The sequence below is a fragment of the Vulpes lagopus genome, chromosome 8, assembly GCF_018345385.1.
Source record: "Vulpes lagopus strain Blue_001 chromosome 8, ASM1834538v1, whole genome shotgun sequence".
Taxonomy (NCBI): Eukaryota; Metazoa; Chordata; class Mammalia; order Carnivora; family Canidae; genus Vulpes; species Vulpes lagopus.
Window position 1 is genome coordinate 49832931 of NC_054831.1, and position 18769 is coordinate 49851699.

An 18769-nucleotide genomic window follows, 5' to 3' on the forward strand; every position below is an offset into this window, starting at 1 on the left:
AGCGTTATTTACAATAGTCAAGACATGGAAACAACTTAAGTGTTCATCAAGAGATGAACAGATAAAGAAGTGATATACAATGTATATCAGATATATACAATGTCATATTATTCAGCCATAAAAAAAACAAGGAAATCCTGCTATTTGTGACAATATGAATGGATACCTTGAGGGCAGGCATTATGCTTAGTAAAGTATGTCAAACAGGGAAAAGACAAATATTGTATGCTCTTAAGTGTGGAATCCAAAAGAACAAAACAAAAACCAAACTCAGAAAAAGAGATCTGACTTGTGGTTATAAAGGATTGAGGGGATGGGGAATTGGAGGAAGGTGATCAAAGGTATAAACTTACATTTAATTATAAGATAAAGAAGTACTAGGAATGTAATGTACAACATAATGACTACAGTTACCACTGCTGTATGATATATGGGAAAGTTGTTAAAAGAGTAAATCCTATGTGTTCTTATTATGTGGAAAAGTTTTTCTTATTTTTTCATGTCTTTTTATTGAATCTAAATCAGATGGTAGATGTTAACTGAATTTATTATAATTTTGCAAAATATGTAAGTCAGATCTTAATGCTGTACACATAAAATGAGTAATCATAATTTATATTAATCATATTTCAATAAAAGGGGGAAATGTATTTCAGTTAAAGAATGGCTAACTGGGGGCACCTGGGTGGCTCAGTGGTTGAGTATCTGCTTTGGCTCAGGTCGTGATCCCAGGGTCCTTGGATTGAGTCCCACATAGGGCTCCCACAGGGAGCCTGCTTCTCCCTCTGCCTATGTCTCTGCCTCTCTCTCTGTCTCTCTCTTGAATAAATAAATAAAATCTTTAAAAAGAATGGCTAACTGATCAGAATGATGCCTTTTACAAATCATGGCCAACATTCAGTGAGCGCTTAGTATTGGACAAGAGCCCAGAATAAACCCAAATATATACATTCAACTAATTTTGACAAGGGATCAACCAAGGGATATATATATGTCTGTGTGTCCAATACTAAGCGCTCACTAAATGTTGGCCATACAGACATATACACAAATGGTTAAGATGGTTACGTATGTTAAAGAAAGAAAGAAAGAATGATCTTCCTGTATGCCAGATCACATGGGACTTAATACATATTAATTATGTGAATGACTCCTTCCCTTCGTTTTCTGCTAGCCTATTATCTCTTGCACCCTTTTCATTTTACCACACTTCCTTTGCAAAAGCACTCTGAATTCAGCTTTCAGTATATCCTCTGTATACCCTGTTGAGCACTGCTAAAAGAATCATGTAACCATGCAGACTAAATTTACTAAAATTTACCATTTCCAACATCAGTGAAGCCCGCCATAATGGCAGTCTTACATGTCCTTAAGCAGCCACTTCTATTTACCTTTCTTTCAGTTATTTCCTCAAATCTATCATACTTGGCTCCTATTTTAAACTGCCAGCTCTTATTGACATTGGATAATAGGCATTTTAAAATACCTTTGCCATGAGCAAAACGTGGTATCACTGTTTTTTTTTTTTTTATTTGGATTTCAGTGATTCTACTGAGAATGAACATTTAAAATATGCTTATTGCCTGTCTGTGAATTGCTTGTTCATGTCCCATGCTATTTTCTTATCAGATTTTATCTTACTATTTTCTGATATTCTTTATACATAAAGAATATTGACTGTCATTTTTATTACAAATATTTTCTCCAGGTCATCATTTGCCTTCTACATTTGCCTATAGTATTTTCTAACACATTTACTTTTAATTTTTACATAATCAAATCCCAAGTTTCTTTGTATATGGTTTCTTCCTTTGGGAGTATGTGATGCTTAAAAACTTCAGCACGATTAGGAAATTTTTGTTAATAAAATTTTAAGCAGATAGTAAAATTGTTAGGAAGAATAACCTTTAAAGAATTTAATATATGATAAAGTTAGCATCTTCAATTGGAAATGTTAGATTACGTAATAAAATTAGATTCATGTTCTTAGGTGTTTTTGTCGTTTCATTTTTACATCAAAATTTTAATCTACATGAAGTTTATTTTTGTCCATGCTGGGGAGGAAGAACCTTATTTACTTTTCCCAAATGGTTATCCATTTATTTTATTTCAGTTTTACTCAAAAAACTACTAAGTTCTTCTGGTTTTATTTCTTTTGTAAAATTAAAATGCAAATTGCAAGAAAATAGAAAAATAAAATGGATAATAAGGGATGACATCTTTTAGTTAAAACCTAGAGCAGGACAGGGATAAACAGGGAAAGAAAGTAATTATAATTTGAATATTCTAAGTGCAAGTTAAGTAAGTTTATAGTAGTGCATAGATTTTGACTCTTATTGGGTTTTGTTGCCATTATCAGTATTGTGTCCTGAAATGTTTTTCCCCAGTTCATTTTGGGGCTCTATTTAGGGATATTTTGACATTAAATTGAGATTGGAATATGATACTGTTTACAGCTTGCATGTTGCTTACATCTGTAGCCATTTCAGATTTCTTTCAGGAATTCTCTTTCTTTCATTACATTTTAATGTTCCATATTTTATATTAATTCTTTCTTTTCTGCATCTCATAAATCATTCACTTCTATAAATATTCTAGCCTTATAAAGAAAACAACATTTACTTAGAATGGTCTTCATCAGCAAAGCACCCAAGTGGAAATTTTTGTCAATAATATTTTAAGTAGATAGTAAAATTTAGGAAGAATAGCCTTTAAAATGAAGGCATAGCCAGAAATGAACTTTTTATATGATTCCTTTTGTGCTTTTAAAAAGACATATTTGGGGACCAATTCTTTATTCACCATGAAAAAAAATTCAAAGACATCATTTTGACAGTTGTATTTTTTTCCTAACAAAGCAGTTTGAAGCACTTGAGTGTTCAAGTATGTATACTCCCTTTATCAGGCTCTCTTGAAACTTTAATAGCTGCAAACCTAGCAATGTCTAAAGGGAATACAGTCTTCCTCGACTTATGATAGGTTTACGTCCCAAAAATATTGTAAGTTGAAAATGCATTTAATACACCTAACCTGTAGAACACGATAGCTTTGCCTAACCTGTCTTAAATGTCTCGGAACACTAACATTAACCTACAGTTGAGTGAAATCTAACACAGAACCTATTTCATAATTAAAGTGTTAAATATCTCATGCAGTTTATTTAAAATTGTATTGAAAATGAAAAACAAAATGACTGTATGGGTGCAGAATGGTTATCAGTTGTTTACCCTTGTGATTGCTTGGCTGACTGGGAGCTGCATCTTGCTAGCCTGGGGAAAAAAAATCAAAATTTGAAGTACAGTTGCTGCTGAATGTGTATTGCTTTTATGTGTATTGCTTTTACATCATTGTAAAGTCAAAAAATTCTAACCATCCTAAGTTGGGAACTGTCTACATGTATCTTTGCTTCAAAATATACAATGCCATATCAATTTAAACTAGACAGACATTTGCAAAAATTCTTTTTCACTATAGCAGTATGACAATTCTGATTTAAAAGTATATATGTCATAAATGAAATAAGATCAGGCACACCTGGGTGGATCAGTTGGTTATGCATGATCCACCAAAATTTTATTTAAAATTTTAAAATAAAATTTAAATTTTAATAAATAAAAAATAAATATATAATAAATTTATTTATAATAAATAAAATTTAAAATTTTAAATTTTAATTTATAACCAATACTATTGGTTTTGGCTCCGGTCGTGATCTCAGGGGTCCTGGACTGAGACCCTCTCCTTCTGCCTCTTTCCCTTCCTCCCCTCACTGGCTTGCACAGGTTCTCTATCTCTTTCTCTCTCTCAAATAAAATAAATCTAATGAAGCCCAAATCAAATTAACAATTGTCAGGGTAAATTTACCCATGCCTCTAGGGAAGGAAAAAAAAACCCCTAAACTAAATGGTCTTTTAATAAAATTGTGATTTAAATTCTAGTATTTAGGGACACCTGGGTGGCTCAGTGGTTGAGTGTCTTCCTTTGGCTCAGGGCGTGATCCCTGAGCCCCGGGATGGAGTCCCACATCGGGCTCCCTACAGTGGAGCCTACTTCTCCCTCTCTCTCTTTCTCTGCCTCGCTCTCTTTGTGTCTCTTATGAATAAGTAAATCTTAAAAAAAAAGAAATTCTAGTATTTAGTTAGTTAAAAAAAATAAATTCTAGTATTAAGTGTTTGAAATCTTTTACTGTTCAGAGTGTAGTATATGGACCAGCAGATTAGACGTCACTTCTGAGCTTCTTAGACATTCTAATGAGATCCCTTGGTCACTGATATACTTGTTAAAGTTTGAGAAATGGTGTTCTAGATGAATAGTTTGAGTTTTACGTTATTTCTTACAGATAGTTCTGCCAGGAAAAACAAAACAGGATTTTCAGCTAAAATGCTTTTTAAATTTTAAATCAAGTTAGGTGAACTGAAAAGTTGTAATTATTTGAAGTTATTTCAAGCAGATGTTAGTTTGCATTTTAAGATTCATCTTGGTTATTTTTATCGACTTAACATCTTCAATTACATAAGTAAAAACACAGGACAAGAAGAAATTTTTGGAGGTTATGGATATGTTTTATGGCATAGAATTTGGTGATGGTTCATGGGTGTATATTGATCTCCAAACTTCTCAAATTACATATGTTAAATAAATACAGCTGTTTGTTATGTCAGTCATGTCTCAATAGAGTGGTTTTTAAAAAACACTTTAATTCTGTTTATTATCAGGTGCTAGAACATACACGTATATAGATAGAGCAAAAGGAATCTATATAAAATGAAGGAATACTTTTAAAAATAGGAGGTTTTATGTGTGTGTGTGTGTGTTTGGTTTGTTTATTTTGTTTTTATTTTATTTTTTAAACAATTATTAATTTTTAAAGATTTTATTTATTCATGAGAGACAGAGAGGGAGAGAGAGAGAGAGGCAGAGACACAGGCAGATGGAGAAGGAGGCTCCATGCTGGGAACCCGACATGGGACTTGATCCCTGGTCTCCAGGATCACGCCCTGGGCTGAAGGTGGCACTAAACCTCTGAGCCACCCAGGCTGCCCTTATTTTTATGTTTGAAAGAAGATAGGTGAGTGGCCTTCTAAGCAACTACAGAACAGAAAATTAGAATACCTTAAATGGAAGGTATTTGAAAGAAGAGAACTAAAGTTGACAGTGGAATGAAGTCTTAAGAACAGCTTTTGGAATTTTTATGGTGCAACCTTATCATTTCTTCTAAAAAAGAGCACCTCTCTATAAAAGGGATAAAAAGTATCATGGTGAACAGTCACAGGAAGAATAATTCTATGTAGTCTATAGCTCTATACATTTTTTAAAAAGAGAAATTCTAACATATGGGTTGTGAAATTTTTAGTAGACTAAATGTTTTTAAATGTGAATTTTTTATAGTTCTTCTTTATCAATTGGAAAATGTACTTAAAATTACGAATGTGTGTTTCATATAGCTCTTTTATACATTCATAATTATTAGTAATAACTTTATGAATCTTGGATATTTTTATAAAACATTGTTGATTCTCAATGTTTGCATAATATAAATAAAAAATCAAATGAACTTTCTTTTTAAGTGGAGATGTCACTGACTGACTGTACACAAAACTTAACTGTACAGTTAGTTGAATTTGTGTATACTCATAATCTCCACCCCGATCAAGATCTAAAACATGTCCAGCACATCAGAAGGCTTCTTTATGCCTTTTCTCAGTAACCCCTATGGTTAACCACTATCTGACTTTTATTTCCTGTTTTTGTGTGCTACTTAAATTCACATAAATAGAGTCATACAGTTGAACTTTTTTTGGATCTGATTCCTTTAACATATCTGTAAGATCCATCTAAGTTGTCTACAGTAGTTCATTTTTAAATTATTGTGTAATAATTCAGTTATACACAATTACACGCTATTCAATACACCACCGTGTATTGATGGACACTTGGACTGTTTCCAGTTCTTAGGTATTGTAAATAAGGATCCTGTAAACATTCTTGTACATGTCTTTTGGTGGATGTACATTTTCATTTCTCTTGTGTTATACACAGGAATGGAATATCTGTACTGCCATTCATTTTTTAAGTGTTTGTATCAATTTCCTCCACCAGTAATGTGTAAGAACTTCATTTGTTCCACATCCTCTCCAGTACTTGATATTGCTAATCTTTTTAATTTTAGCCATTGTGAAAATTGTGTGGTGGTATTTCGTTTGTGATTTGTACTTTTATGAAGACTAATGATGTTGAATACTTTTTCCTAAGTCTATTGGTTGCTGGATTACCTTTTTGTGAAGCATCTTTTGAAGTCTATCACCCAGTTTTCTATTGGGTTATCTGTATTTTTCTTATTGATTTGTGAGGGTTTTAAAAATGTGTTGTAGTTACAAATAAGCATTACAAACATTTCCCCTCAGTTTAAACCTGTCTTTTCACTCTCTTAATGGTGTATTTTGGTGAACAGAAGTTCATTTTAATTTTGTCCTATATCCTAAGTTTTATTCATTTAATGTTTTCCTGCTCCTGGGTCATGAAGCTCTCCTTACATGTATTTTCTAAGAAGTTTGATTACTTTAGCTTCCACATTTTAGGCCTTTGATCCATATCAGGTTAATTTTTGAGTATGCTGTGAGGTGTAGGGATCAAGGTTAAGATTTTTCCCATTTGAATTTCTAGTAGATCAAGAAGGATCATTTATTATAAAGGCAGTCCTTTCAGGGGGAACCCTGAATTGCAGTGGAAACTTTGTCAAAAATCACAAGACCATATATGTGTAGATTTGTTTTATAAATGTTTATTCTACTCCCATTGGTTTGCCTATCCTTGCACCAATATCACATTATCTTATATAAAGTTTAACCATTAGAAATACATTTTACTTGAATGGAATTAAATTGAAATGATAGAATATTAATTAGATATTTTTCTTCTTTCAGTTTTTCTCAGTTATTTTTACTACATTATTATAAAATTGTAAATTGTGTTTATCTGACAACAGCCATATTTTTCCCTTTGCCTTTGAAGTGTGATTCTGGGCTATTGGTAATATGATAAATGTGTATAAAAGCCTTTCACAGAATGTCAGTTTGTTGAATGAAGTGAGTTTAAGTAGTACTTGTGTCATTTATCATTGGCTCTACTAGCAGAGGCAGGACTTTTGCTTTAAATTTGCACAGCTCTTAAAGACCTAATTCAAGAGGGTAAAAAGAGTTTTCTCATCAGCCATCTCTTACTGGTAGGATTTCTGCCATTGGCCTTCTGTTTTGATTGGCAATTGAAAAACGCTGGATTTTTTAAAGATACCCCATAAGGCTTTTTTTTTTTTTTTTTTTTTTTTTTGGTTTCCAAATGATACTTATACTATGGTTTATAACTTAGAAGAGAAAATTGTATATTAAACATTAGAGTCTTAATCATACAGTGTACGTAGCTATATTGAAGCTTCCCTAGAGAATTTGTTAAATCCTTGATTATTATTTTTTCTTTTTATAAAAGGCTTTAGGAACACTCCCCCCACCCCCACCCCCCCCACATTTCCTCAGGTTTATATAGGTGCCTATTTCTATATTAAAGCTGTGAGAGTGCTGGAAAATCTTACTGATTTATACTGATCTAAAGATTCCCGAGTCATTTTTTTGTATGAGTAGCTTCTGTGCATTTTGTATTACTTATATATATGCATGTGTGTATATGTGATACCTATATATTCTAATTAAATTTCTAAAATTATAAGTACACTTATTAAATAGTTTATTTTAAAATGTTGAAAACATAAAGAACAAAATAAGTCATTCATCCCTTTTCATCCTGAATTAATTGCTGTTAACAAGTTGACGTGTTTCATTCAGTCTGGGGTTAGATTGCTTTATTATTTTTGTAAAATTGATATACATAAACTCATTATAAGGATTCAGACCTGCAGAAAACACAAAGATGAAAGTTTAAAAAATTCCTTCACTTAGAAATAACACTGAGGAACCATCATTGTCATCAGTTTAACAATATTTTAGATATCTTTTTTTTTTTATTTTTAAAGATTTTATTTATTCATGAGAGAGAGAGAGAGGAGAGAGAGAGAGAGAAAGAAAGAGAGAGAGAGGCAGAGGGAGAAGCAGGCTCCATGCCGGGAGCCCGATGTGGGACTCCATCATGGGACTTCAGGATCATGCCCTGGGCCAAAGGCAGGGCCAAACTGCTGAGCCACCCAGGGATCCTCTAGATATCTTTTAAATTGGGTGAATGAATAGAAAATACTTTTATAAAGATGACTTTATATTCTGGTGTTTTTCTTAATTCAATTTGAGTTTAATCCAAAAAAAAAGGAAAGAAAAATGAAAGAAGTGTGAAACTTGAAATATTTGCCATGAGAGGTACTTTTTCTTCAATTTTGGTTTCAATCTTGGCTTCATATATTTTGGGGCTCTATTGTTAGATGCACACATGTTGGTAATTGTCATGTCTTCTTGATAATAAACATTATAAAATATCCTTTTCTGTTTCTAGTAGCAGTTTTTGTCTTCAAAATTTATTGTGTCTGAAATCAGTATAACTACTGTAGTTCTCTTTCGGTTATTGTATACAAGATTTATCATTTCCTGTCCTTTCACTTTTCAACCTTTTTGTGTCTTTAAATCTAAATTGTTTTTGGATGACAGCCTATAAATAGTTAGATCATTCTTTTTTATTATTTATTTATTCATGAGATACACACAGAGAGAGAGAGAGGCAGAGACACAGGCAGAGAGAGAGGCAGGCTCCATGCAGGGAACCCAATGTGGGACTCCTTCCCGGGACTCCAGGATCACTCCCTGGCCCCACGGCAGGTGCTAAACCACTGAGCCACCTGGGCGTCCCAAACCATCCAGGCGTCCCTGGATCATTCTTTTAAAAAAATCCACCTGGGGCAGCCCCGGTGGCTTAGTGCTGCCTTCAGCCCAGGGCATGATCCTAGGGACCCAGGATCGAGTCCCACATCAGGCTCCCTGCACAGATCCTGCTTCTCCCTCTGTCTCTCTCTCTCTCTCTCTGTGTGTCTCAAATAAATAAAAAATCTTTAAAAAAAAAATAAATTAAAAAATCCACCTGCTAATCTGCTTTTTGGATGGATGTTTAATCCATTTACATTTAATTTAATTGCTTATAAAGTAGTGCCATTTTGCTATTTTTGTATGTCTTAAATTTTTGTTCCTTTGTCCCTCTATTACTGCCTTCTCTTGTGTTAATATTATCTGCTATGTACTTTAATTCCTATACTATTTATTTAAATACATGTATATGAGAAGAGAGCATGTGTAGTTTCTTAGTGGTGCCCTGGGAATTACTATTAACATCTTACTTTATAACAGTTCAGGTTAATACCAACTTACTTTCAATAGCATATGAAAGCTTTACTCCTACAAGCCCAGTTTTCCTGTTGCCTTACACTATTATTGTTACAAATTACATCTTTCTACATTGTGTGCTCATTAACTTGGAATTAATAATTATTGCTTCATGCAGTTGTCTTTTAAAACATGGAAAAAAAGGAATTACAAATGGAAAGTACATTAATACTGTCTTGTATTTACCTGTGTCAGAACTTTTACTGGTGTTCTTTATTTCTTCATGTGAATTTGAGTTACTGTCTAGTGTTCCTGTACTTTAGCCGGATTTCCCATATTTCGTGTGGAACAGGTTTCCGAATAGTTTTTGGTTTTTGTTTATTGGGAATGTCAATTTCTCCTTCATTCTTTTTTTTTTTTTTTAGATTTTATTCATTTATTCATGAGAGACAGAGAGAGAGAGAGAGAGAGAGAGAGAGAGAGGCAGAGACACAGGCAGAGGGAAAAGCAGGCTTCACGCAGGGAGCCTGATGTGGGACTTGATCCTGGGTCTCCAGGACCACACCCTGGGCTGAAGCTGGCACTAAACCACTGAGCCACCGGGCTGCCCTTTCTCCTTCATTCTTGAAGAATAATTTTACTGATTATAGAATTCTTTGTTGACAATCTTTCAGCCCTTGAATATGCCATCCAATGCTGTCTGGCCTTTATGTTTTCTGATGAGAAATCAGCTGTTAATCTAATGAGAATCCTTTGTCATAATCAGTTACTTCTCTCTTACTACTTCCAGATTCTCTTTTTGTCTTTTGACAGTTTGTGATGTGTCTTAGGGTGGATCTATTTAAATTTATTTTCTGTGGAGTTTGTGAGCTTCTTGGATGTAGATTAATGTTTTGACTTAATCATGTTTGTTAAGTCTTTGTTATTATTTTTCAAATATTCTCTCTATACTACCCTCTTCTTCTAAGATCCCCATTGTACTCATGCTGATGGTGTTCCATAAGTATCTGAGGTTCTGTGAATTTCCTTTCATTTTTCCCCTTCCGATTCTGCAAACTGGGTAACCTTAATTATCTGTCTTCAAGTTTACTGGTCATTTATTCTGTCTATTCAGATATGCCATGGAATCCCTATAGTGCATTTTTCATTTTATTTCAACCATAAAATTCTGATTTGTTTTTATCATTTCTATCTCTTTATTGATATTTTCTATTTGATGAGACATTGTTCTCATACTTTAGTTCATTAACATGGTTTCCTTTAGTTTTTGAACATATTTAAAATAGCTGATTTAAAGTTTTTAAGTAGTAACTCCAGTATTTAGTCTTCCTCCAGGAAAGTTCCTACTGACGTTTTTTTTTATGTACATGGACCATATTTTTTTTTGTTTCTTTGCATGTCTTATATTTTTTTTGGTTTTGTTGCTTTTGTGAAGGAGGGAGGATTCTCAGAGGTCCATACTTTGCCATTCCTGCTGATGTCACCTATGTATTAACTTTTCTATATAAAACATTCTTAATATAAATCCAGATACTTAAAAATTCTTAGATCTTTCTGTCTGACACAAGGCTATATAGTCCCTTACATGGACTTCAAGTATGAGATTTTATTAAAAAAACAAAATCTATCTATATTAATATTATAAGTACTCAGAAAAATGTGATTTAAAAAATTCATAGGGACATCTTCTTGGATATCATGATGTTAGCAAGTAAGATGCCATAAGATGGGCAGCCCGGTGGCTCAGTGCCTATGTATCTGCCTCTCTTTCTCTCTCTGTCGCTCATGAATAAATAATTTTTTTTTTAAAAGTAGGTGTAATGAACTTGGCATACCTTCCAGTTACTAAGTGCCTGGTACCATACCTATAGTTTAGATACAACAATCCCAGTTTATCCTTACAGAATCCCTCTGAAGCTCTGTGAAGTTAAAGAGCTTACCTAGGACCATACAACTTGTAAATGGTAATCTGAAATGTTCATTTATTTCCTTTTTCTTCTTTTTTTATAGATTTTATCTATTTATTCATGAGAGATAGAGAGAGAGAGAGGCAGATACATAGGCAGAGGGAGAAGCAGGCTCCATGCAGGGAGCCCAATGTGGGACTCGATCTTGGGACTCCAGGATCACACCCTGAGCCGAAGGCAAATGGCTCAAACGCTGAGCCACGTAGGTGTCTCAATGATAATCTAAAATGTAAAATAGTCTTTAACTTCAGTGCTTAAAATTTTAATGGCAGTGTTATACTGTGTAGAATATAGTGTGCACTGTATTTTTGTGAAGTGTATAGCCCAATTTTCACCTGAAAATTGTGTATGGTACTTACTGAAAGATAGATTCCTAGACCCCAAACCTATGCATATTGAACCAAAATATCTAAGATCTGGGCCTAGGGATGGATGATGATTCTTAGTTATGTTATTGTTGGGGGAATACTGGTTTCTAGAATGCCTTTTTATTATGATTTGGGCTAAAAAAAACAAAACAGTAAGCCATTTCAAGTTTGTATAAATATATAATTATACAATTCAAAGACTTCTAAGTTTTCGTAAAACTTTTGAAATTTAGAAGTACAAATTCTATATAGCGGTGAGAAGAATATATTCTGTAATAATAAAGCAAAAAACTTGTGTCACTTTCTATGCTTATTAGTATAACCTATTGATAAATTATGATTTTGTAATGTGTCAAAGCTTTACATATTTTATAAGTATTTTACTGTGAATTGCATTCATTTATACATTAAAAGTTAGTGAAAAATGTAAGCAGTGGGTAAACCACCTTTTATTTTAGGTTGAGCTCCCACCACCTGATCTTGGACCGAGCTCTGCATTAAATCAGACACTCATGTTGTTGCGTGAAGTTCTGGCATCTCACGATTCTTCAGTTGTACCATTAGATGCCCGTCAAGCTGACTTTGTACAAGTATGCTATAAATAATTTTATATTTTTTAATATAAAATTTTTGATATTTATTGCTCCTCTATTATACGTTGTTAAAATTCTGGCATTTTATAACCCATACATTTTAACAATTCCATTAGTTTTTCCTTCAAATATTAAACCAGCTCTCTTTAGTTTGAAAAATATTTTTTTCGGTTATGCTCATTGTAAAAGACATTGTGAGAACTGTACCATTTAATCTTTTTTAAATGTACTTCTGTCAGTTGGTCCCCTTCCAATCAGTTTGACATTTATACTGAAGTACTGTTAACCCAGGCCTGTTATCACTGATTGGGAAATAAAGAATAAATTTCATTTGATTTTTCATTTATAGGTTTTATCATGTGTCTTGGATCCTCTCCTCCAAATGTGTACTGTATCTGCCAGCAATTTAGGCACAGCTGACATGGCCACTTTCATGGTCAATTCACTATATATGATGAAGACAACACTAGCTCTGTTTGAGTTCACTGACAGACGTCTAGAAATGCTGCAGTTTCAGGTAAATTTACCATAAGATGACAGCTCACTGTGATGGAGCCTTTTTTTCTGCATACGATCTCAGATACTGGCTTTGATCCAATTTCAGTGACCTAGTTTCTATAAATCTTTTGGTGTAGTCTGATGGAAGTCCTCTCTCTCTCTCTCTCTCTCGCTCGATATTTTGGTTTTGGGGGGAAGTTAGAATATGTATTTTATTCAAACCATAGTTTGTGATGGTGGAATGAAGCTTTTCTTATTGATTGGAACAGTTATTCTGTATGCAGATTTCAGTTTCTGAACTGTGAATAATATGCTATATTTTTCAAGCTTTCTAGCTAGTGCAGAAGGTGTTACAGAGGACAGATATATTTTTATCTATGTGTAAACCAGTGTTAGGCAAAACATTACAGTTTGTTATACCAATGACTCTAGTCCTGTAAGCCAAATGGTATCACTTAACAATTTGTAAAGTGGCTAAAACAAAGCCATTTGTAAAATTTACCAGATATTTGGCTTCTGATTTTGAAATAGCTATTTTTGGTATAATGTTCTTAAGAAAAAATTCTGAATGTTCTGTTATTACAAGTATATAAGTAATTTGGCAGTGGCTATAGTAAAAATATATTTGTAAAGTTTTAGGGATTCTAAGGAATAAGTTTCGGGCAGCCTGGGTGGCTCAGTGGTTTAGTGCTGCCTTCGGCCCAGGGTGTGATCCTGGAGACCCAGGATCGAGTCCCACCTCGGGCTCCCTGCATGGAGCCTGCTTCTCCCTCTGCCTGTCTCTCATGAATAAATAAATAAAATCTTAAAAAAAAAAAGAAAGGAATATAAGTTTTGATACATTTAAACCTTTGATATTATCTAATTCCTAATTCCTACTTTCAAAAGAAATATAATGAAGTATGACTAATTTTCCTTTGGTACATAATTCCTTTTTTTGTGGAACTAATAAATTTTTTTTTAAAGAATTCATTGGTTTTTGCTGTATTTATCACTAATTCAGCCCTTAAACTCTGCCATTTGTGTAAATCTTTTCTCAAGGAGTTCACATATATCAGGTGTTCATTGATCTGTTTTATCGCCAATTATCTGTGTTTCTTAAATATTCTGTAGTCAGGATCCCTGGGTGGCACAGTGGTTTGGTGCCTGCCTTTGGCCCAGGGTGCGATCCTGGAGACCCGGGATCGAATCCCACATCAGGCTCCCGGTGCATGGAGCCTGCCTGTGTCTCTGCCTCTCTCTCTCTCTCTCTCTCTCTCTCTCTGTGTGTGTGTGTGACTATCATAAATAAATAAAAATTAAATATTCCGCAGTCATGTTTTGCATTCCAAGGGGATAAGCCCCATGCTTGCTGATTGGCTGTTGGCCAATGCTAGTTGCATAGGCCAGCCCAGAGTCAATGGACTGTACAATGATGTAGATCCTAGAAGGTGTGGCTTATTTAGGCCCTCCAAAGAAAATTCACCTTGTTGAATAGAAGAGGATTGATTTTCAGAGCTTTTCTATCAATAGTCTATTAAATTTCTTTCCACTCTTACTTGCCTTCTTCCCGTGTTTCAAGTAAGTTCAGGCTAGTCTGACTCTTTTCTTTGTGGTAACTTATTCTGTCCATCTGGAAGCTTGTAAGGATTTTCCTTTGAGTTCAGATATTTCCTCAGGATATTTTTTTTGGTATGTCTCCTTTTCCATTATTTCCATTTGGATTTTGCAGAGCCATTTCAGTCTGAAGATTTAATCCTTTCTTTTGCTCAATAACGTTTTCTACTAATTAATTTTCACTTTTCCATCTGTTACTTTTTTTTTTTCCATATGTTACTTTTTATATTCTGAAGCTCCTGCCCTTAGTTGGTTTTATCTCCAGAATCTCTCTTCTACTTTCTTTTTATATCTCTTTAGTTTAATCTTTCTTTGATGTTACTGTATTGCTTTCATTCTATTATTCAGATACTCATTTGGTTTTTAGCATTAACTCTTTCATTATATGTTTATATTTGTACATCTTCTTTTTCTTTGATTTCCAGTAATGTAGTTGACTAAAGGCTCTAATTGTGCTTTCTTGGACATTCACTTAAAAACATTTTTTTTTAAAGATTTTATTTATTTATTCATGAGAGACACAGGGGGTGGAGCACACAGGAACGCAGGCAGAGGGAGAAGCAGGCTCCATTTAGGGAGCCTGATGTGGGACTTGAATCTGGGTCTCCAGGATCAGGCCCTGGGCTGAAGGTGGCGCTCAACCGCTGAGCCACCCAGGCTGCCCTAAAAAAAATTAAAATATTCTCTGTCTTTTAATAGTGTTGCCTCCAGAAAAGGTACGTGTTCTTATTATTCATATGAGTTTTTCTCTTATAACATACCTCTTTCGGGATCCCTGGGTGGCGCAGCGGTTTGGCACCTGCCTTTGGCCCAGGGCGCGATCCTGGAGACCCGGGATCGAATCCCACGTCGGGCTCCCGGTGCATGGAGCCTGCTTCTCCCTCTGCCAATGTCTCTGCCTCTCTCTCTCACTGTGTGCCTATCATAAATAAAAGATAAAAATTAAAAAAAAAAATAACATACCTCTTTCAAGTTAGTTGTAAGTTTTTTAGGGGGAAGGGCTCAGCTACTGGAGTTACTTGGACAATGGCAAGCATTCAGAAATATCTGAGTTAGTATACTATGCCAGTTAGTATACTATGCCATCATGGGCAAACAAACTGGTAAAACTGAGGGAATTCCCTTTACTGGTAAAAATAAGGGAGTAGCAGACTTATTCCCACTAGGAGATACTTCAGCCCACCAGGGAAGTCTACTTCTGGGGATTCTGTCTCCGTTAGCATTAGATGGCCTCCTCAAAAATAATACAAAGCAGGTGAGCACATACAACTCACTTCTTAGCTGGGTCTTTGTAAGCAGTTCCTAAACTTGAAGTCTTTGACTAACCTTCTGCCAGGTCCTCAACTTTCCCTAATTGTAACAAACCTGCTTCTCCAGATGGCACATTTGAATGGTTGACTCAGTCCAGGAAGTTGGGAGGGTGAGGGTATGTGGAGGTCTGTAACATCAGGCCCTCATCTTCTCAGAAGTCTTCCTAAGTATTTCATTTTGCACTGTTGTTATTTTTAGTGTTTTTTGCTTCTTTGTTTGTGTTTTGCTTATTGCCATCTTTGAAGAGAGCTGATAAGCAACTCAGATTTTTTGACTACTGGCTAGTCCTGGAATCCTCTTCAGTTACCATTTTTAAAGTGAGACACTCTCTTCCTTTTGTAGGAGGACTTACTCTTTGGGGGAGGAAAAGCTTTCTGTCACAGAAGCAGCCCTTGTGCCTCGTGGTCTGGCCTCATAGTCACTGCAAAGAGCAAGCCCATGATGAAAAGCTGACTCCAGGGTGGTCTACTTCTACTGTCATCAATCTTACTCTTCTTTTAAAATATTTTCTTTCTGACATATTTTATTTTAGATTGAAGCACATTTGGACACACTTATAAATGAGCAAGCTTCTTATGTCTTAACTAGAGCAGGCTTGAGTTACATCTATAACACTGTACAGCAACATAAACCAGAACAGGTAAGGACATGGGTGTTCCTTTTTTTTAATAAATTAATTTTTATTGGTGTTCAATTTACCAACATACAAAAAAACACCCAGTGCTCATCCCGTCAAGTGTCCCCCTCAGTGCCCGTCACCCATTTCCCCCCACCCCCCGCCCTCCTCCCCTTCCACCACCCTTAGTTCGTTTCCCAGAGTTAGGAGTCTTTATGTTCTGTCTCCCTTCCTGATATTTCCCACACATTTCTTCTCCCTTCCTTTATATTCCCTTTCACTATTATTTATATTCTACATGGGTGTTCCTAATTAGAGAAATGCCCATGTAGAGCATGGGTTCCAGAGCTAGACTCTAGTTGAGTCTTGGCTCTGCCACTTAATAGCTATTTTTCATTGGAAAAGTGACTTACCTTTCTGTGTCTATTTACTCATCTGTGGGATTGGGGTAATAATAGTATCTGTAGCAAAGGGTTGTTCAGAAAATTAAGTGATATAATACACGTAGAGTTCTTAGATGACTACCTGAGATGTAGTAGAGTGCCCCCAAATGTTAACTGTCCTTTTTACTATGGATAACTTTAGTTAAAAGTAATGAAAATGAAACTTAGAATTATAAAATGTATAAAGGATATTCATACTGGGTAATTTTTCAGAGTCCTATATCACTTATCAGTTAATTGAATGCATAGATTACTGTGTAAATTCAGTCATCCCTTTTTTAACTTAGCAAATCTTTGTTTATTACTTTGGAAAGGTAAATACTTTGAGGCCGGCATAAGATCTTGTTATGTTATAGAACTCCAGTGGAAATAGAGAAGGGAGTGGGGGAACCCGAGAAATCCATGTAAGCATCTGCCTTGAAAAAGCAAAGAACTGGGATCCCTGGGTGGCGCAGCGGTTTGGCGCCTGCCTTTGGCCCAGGGCGCGATCCTGGAGACCCGGGATCGAGTCCCACGTCGGGCTCCCGGTGCATGGAGCCTGCTTCTCCCTCTGCCTGTGTCTCTGCCTCTCTCTCTCTCTCTCACTGTGTGCCTATCATAAATAAATAAAAATTAAAAAAAAAAAAAAAAGAAAAAGCAAAGAACTCATTTAAATGGTATTAACATGAAAAATATTTCATAGTCCAGGAACTCTTAAATGAAGCTTTTAAAAATCACCAGTCCCAAGTTTTTACCAAAAAGGAATCAATTCTGCTGCTTTTTTTACTATCTATAATTGTCAGAGTGCAACTTCAAGCCTCCATGTCTAACTGACATTTTCTAAGTGCTTCCTTGTATTTTTGTCTTGCTTATATGTAAATCTGAAATATCCTGGTATTTCCCTTGTTAATAAACTTGCGCTTGTCACTTCCTCCAACAAATATGATTGCGTGCCTTCATGCTACTTACAGAAAAATAAATCATAGTCCCTGCTCTAATTGAGGTTGAAGAGATGATACTTGAATTCTTTGGAAAGGAGCTGAATTTCCAAATCTGGGGAATCTATTAGTGGACTGTATTTCATGAGTGAACTGAAACTATAGCACCTTTTTTTTTTTTTTTTTTTTACATCTTATTTTTTGTTTTGTTTTATTTTTTAGGGCTCTTTAGCTAATTTGCCCAACCTAGATTCTGTGGCACTGAAGGCTGCAATGGTAAGTGAATAGTAAAACATTTCAACATAGGTTTCCTCGGAGAACATTATTAATCTTTTCCTGGATGGTAATTTTATCTCTTAATATATTACATTCACATTGGGTGCAATAATAAAGATTGTACACATGTGTCCTTTAAGGTCTGGCCAAGATATATATTTGTAGTAATATTCCACTCATCCATACCTGTTTAGGTTTTCTTCATTTTCAGAGTTTTACTCCTAGCATAATGGAGAAACAAAAATAATGGATGCAAAGAAGTTAGGCCATATGTCATTAAAGACTTCCTACAGTTATAGTAGTTAGTTTAGTAGGAAGGCTTATAGTTCTTGATTTCTTCCTCAGATGATAACTGAAACTGATTCCAATCTTAAAATAACATATTACTCTTGAGTGTGAGACTCCTCGAACCTCCACTTTTATTTCCTTCTTTTCAAGTGAAGAGCTTGCTTGCACATCCTTTCTGCCTGAGCACCACTTCTTGTAGCATGTTTCCATGTCTTAAGTATATACTTTACATTAATGCAAATCCACCAGTTGGAGGATACTCATTTAGTTCTCATAGGATGATTTTGTTTGGAAGCTTTATAATACACTATCAGCAATAATAACAAAAATGATCAATAGTAACACCAGCCATTAGTATTTATTGAGCATGCCACTGTTTTTCATGTATCAACTCTGATCCTCCAAACAACTCCATTCAACCTAGGACTTAATTTTCAACTACTGTGCCATCTATCCTGTCCTAAGTATTTAAATACTCACATATGCTCACTACTGCAATGGCTTGACTTTAACACATAGTTCTCCTGGATGACTTTTTTGATGCCAAGGCTTTGTTACCTATCATCTTACTGAGCTAAATTAAAGAAA

General features: G+C 34.8%; 1 protein-coding gene across 7 annotated transcripts in view; it reads left to right on the forward strand.

Moving 5' to 3' along the window:
* Positions 1-18769, forward strand: part of COG6 (component of oligomeric golgi complex 6) — a 200956-nt gene that overhangs the window by 53492 nt on the left and 128695 nt on the right. For 6 of the 7 annotated variants that reach the window (XM_041765987.1, XM_041765989.1, XM_041765990.1 and 3 more), the window contains exons 14-17: positions 12102-12233; positions 12586-12753; positions 16174-16281; positions 17840-17893. In XM_041765987.1, coding sequence (XP_041621921.1) covers positions 12102-12233; positions 12586-12753; positions 16174-16281; positions 17840-17893 — 462 coding nt within the window. The remainder of the gene's footprint in view (positions 1-12101; positions 12234-12585; positions 12754-16173; positions 16282-17839; positions 17894-18769) is intronic. The other variant, XM_041765985.1, reaches the window with a different exon arrangement.